This window comes from Buceros rhinoceros, unplaced genomic scaffold (assembly GCF_000710305.1).
Source record: "Buceros rhinoceros silvestris isolate BGI_N320 unplaced genomic scaffold, ASM71030v1 scaffold6217, whole genome shotgun sequence".
NCBI lineage: Eukaryota > Metazoa > Chordata > Aves > Bucerotiformes > Bucerotidae > Buceros > Buceros rhinoceros.
The window spans coordinates 15,737-19,173 of record NW_010420318.1 but is presented as its reverse complement, the minus strand read 5'-3'; the positions used below and the strand labels follow the sequence as shown (position 1 = coordinate 19,173).

The 3,437-nt window shown below is 37.9% G+C and overlaps 1 protein-coding gene across 1 annotated transcript in view; it reads right to left on the bottom strand.

Moving 5' to 3' along the window:
• Positions 1-590: 590 nt before the first annotated feature.
• The window catches only part of GOLGA5 (golgin A5), a 17,840-nt gene continuing 14,993 nt past the window's right edge, over positions 591-3,437 (bottom strand). The window contains exons 11-12 of the mRNA XM_010139259.1: positions 2,309-2,372; positions 591-671 (exon numbers count right to left, since the gene is read on the bottom strand). Coding sequence (XP_010137561.1) covers positions 591-671; positions 2,309-2,372 — 145 coding nt within the window. The remainder of the gene's footprint in view (positions 672-2,308; positions 2,373-3,437) is intronic.

Below are 3,437 nucleotides of genomic sequence, written 5' to 3'. Positions count from 1 at the left end.
AAGAATGCATAATATCTTATTTTTAAACTTATTTACAAAAAGATATTGCACCATTCCATTGTCCTTTTTTCAGTTTAACGTATTAAGGAAAAGACTAATATTTACAAAGTTTAAAACAGAATTTCAAAAGCAGACTGAAAGAAACCAGAAAGAATAAAGTTTATTTAAATTGCTAAGTACAGTTTATTACCTAACCATAGCCCACATCCAGTACAACCTAAAATAATTTCTATGATATATACTCGTAATTTCAGAAACCCTTGCATTTCTCTGGGGGTGCGACCCTTATCTTTTACACTAACCACTAGAAGGTCTGTGTAAAATGTAAATGGTAACCATAGCTTAATTTCACAGCTTTACTTCTCCGGGAAAGTGACAATCCTTTAGGTAAATTGAAAAAGCTACACAGGATTATATGTGAATTGGAAAATACGATAAAATACGATCAAGTGACAAATCAGGCTTGATTGATGGCTTTCATTCTTCCCAAAAACCATGAGGAGAAGTTTGCTGCTATTTCAGGACTGATTATTCTGTAAAGTCACTGCCAGTTCGAATCACATTAGCACAGCATATGGTCCTGTCTCAGTCTATCTGCCACTGGGACTGTCATGATGCATTTCTGGGGAGTAGGTAAGCAGAACAATCATGACCCAGAGATGAAGCAGTGCCTGGGAAAAGAAAAGAAAGAACTAAGTTATCAGTGCTGACAATTATCATTCACAGCAGCAGTAAATATGAGAGCTCTCAAAACCTTGTAGAAATATTTTTATTAAATATTTTTCATATTATTCAGACACTCCTAAAAAAAAGGAATTATTATTTGCATAATGAAATGCTGAGTCAGATTCTGAAGAAGCCACTTTCAGAAAACTAAAGATTTTACAGAAACATCAAAACTAAAGCAGACTGATTTCCTACAGATTTATGTCCTCTGGCTTCTTTCCCTCCATGCCCCAGTAACTCCAGCCGTTCTCTCTGATCCCCAGCCCCCAGCCCGTACATTATGTGATCTGCCTTGAGTGACTGCTCAGCTACTATTCCTGTGCCAGCTGGCTGACACCAGACTCTGTAAAACAGCTGAGATCTGCTTTCCTTACCACAGGCAATGATGGGAGGCACTTTCACCAGCTTTTTAGGAACCTTAATTCTCATTCAAATTTGGCTGAAACTATCCAATTAGAATAGAGGTTGCTGGGGGTGCAACAAGGGAGATAACTGTCAGAATACAGTAGACTTAAAAAAAAAAAACCTCAAGTTGCAACAGTCATAGTCAAGGCTCATGCTGAGAAAGGGTAACTGCCACTGCCCAATACACAGCACCTATGAAACCACTGCTGAGTTTCACTTCAGGTAGCAGCTTAGGTGGTAGAAATCTGCCGTGTTTTGTACAAATCACTTTGTTCATATATTGGTAAGACTAAATTAGGAACAGGAAGAAAGAGAGCGGTTAGGAATTAAACAGCCCTATTCCTTCCAGTACCTAATAGGCTGGAAGGAGCAATCGCAGGGGGAAATTGTCATTTCTGTTATTCACGTGTGTATGTCTGCTTTATATCCTAAGTGACAGCTGTCCGCAGAAATTCTGTTCAGAACTATTATGCCTTCTCAAGGAAGATTTTTTTCATTTCAAAGACTCAAAGGCTCAACTAGAGGAACATTTTAAAGCAGGGTAGCCTGCACACCCACCTTACCACAGGTCTTTTAAACTGACAGACATCTGCCCTCCAGTGGAAAACGGGGGAATTTAATTTTTATCAGTCGCAAGACTGACAATCTTCTCTGGCACGGATAAGCCACCTTCTACTATTCGTTTAAGTCTAGAAAGAAAAACTTGTCTTGCTACTTCTTCAGCTACTAGAGAAGTGTCGTGATTAGTACTGAACAAAAAAGTGAAGTGCCAAATACTATAAAAAGCTTTATAAAGCTAAATACTATAAAAGCTTTAACAGATGTTGTTCTCCTAAATGCAGTGCATGCAGGTGTGGTGGGTTAACTATTGCAACAGGTGACTATTATTCTGTGTTTTGGTACTAAAATTCTGCTTCTACAGTCTTTTAAATGGTAGTTATATGAATGTCTTTAAGGTTGCTATACCAAGAATTCCTGGGAAAAACTGAAAACTGCCAAGCAACACGACTCCAAAATGCTGTTACATAAGCACTATTTAGTCTGCTCTGCAAAAAACCCCAGACTTGTTCAGGTTAATTTTACAGCCTTTTGAACAAACATCTTGCAATTTAAGAAGCATTATATAAACTGGCGATAGAGAGCTTGTATTAAACCTCTTGAAAGAAAGTTTACTCACCATGTAAATGATTACAAAGACTCTTGCTATGGGATACCGCCTTAGAAAGATTCCCAGCCGAATGCTACACAAAGACAAGAGAAAAACAGAATGCCTGAGTTAGCACTAAGCAATAAATTCCTCTCATTCCAAACACCACAAGCATCAGCTGACGTTTATTCACACGGCTTTGTTTCTGACTTGAATTTTACTTCGTGTATTCAAGATACTAAACGGAGGGAGGAAACTCAGACCACAGAACATACTCTCCTAAGTTCTTCTGTTACAAGCAAGGCTCAGAGTTTGTGAAAAAGAGCTAAGACTCAAGAGTTGTACAGGTGTGCTAAAACTCAGAAATATATTTGTCAAATTTTGTTACCTGAGGAGTGGTCAAGAATCCTTCTAGCAGATTTAAGCAACTAAGCCCTTGATTTCCTTTGAAAAAAAACTTGATAGCTCACTACCACTCTTCTATGTCATTGGATGAAAAAGACACGTTTTTTCCCAGGTTACTGCTACAGCATTGATTTCCTTTGAAAAAAAACTTGATAGCTCACTACCACTTCTATGTCATTGGATAAAAAGGACACGTTTTTTCCCAGGTTACTGCTACAGCGCTACAAAGCATACTGCATTAGGTGTGTGCTTAGGAACGTCAGTTAAAAAACCCACGCGCACACTGAAGTGAGTATGATACTGCCAAAGGAAGTTTAGTATTAAAACATCACATATATTGAAAAAAAACTTGATAGCTCACTACCACTTCTATGTCATTGGATAAAAAGGACACGTTTTTTCCCAGGTTACTGCTACAGCGCTACAAAGCATACTGCATTAGGTGTGTGCTTAGGAACGTCAGTTAAAAAACCCACGCGCACACTGAAGTGAGTATGATACTGCCAAAGGAAGTTTAGTATTAAAACATCACATATAATAAATAGGTCATGGAAATCCCAATATTCTTCACAATGAAATCAAACTACCATGGAAACACAAAGGACTCTTTATCAAGGTATCCTGCTTTCAAAGGATTAAAAAATATTGTTTTCTATTGGTATTGATTCAAGTTTTGAAGCAGACCTTTGTCGTGAACCCTGACAATTAACCAAACTGCTCAGAAAAGGGATCAAAGCCAAACTTTTGCTGGATC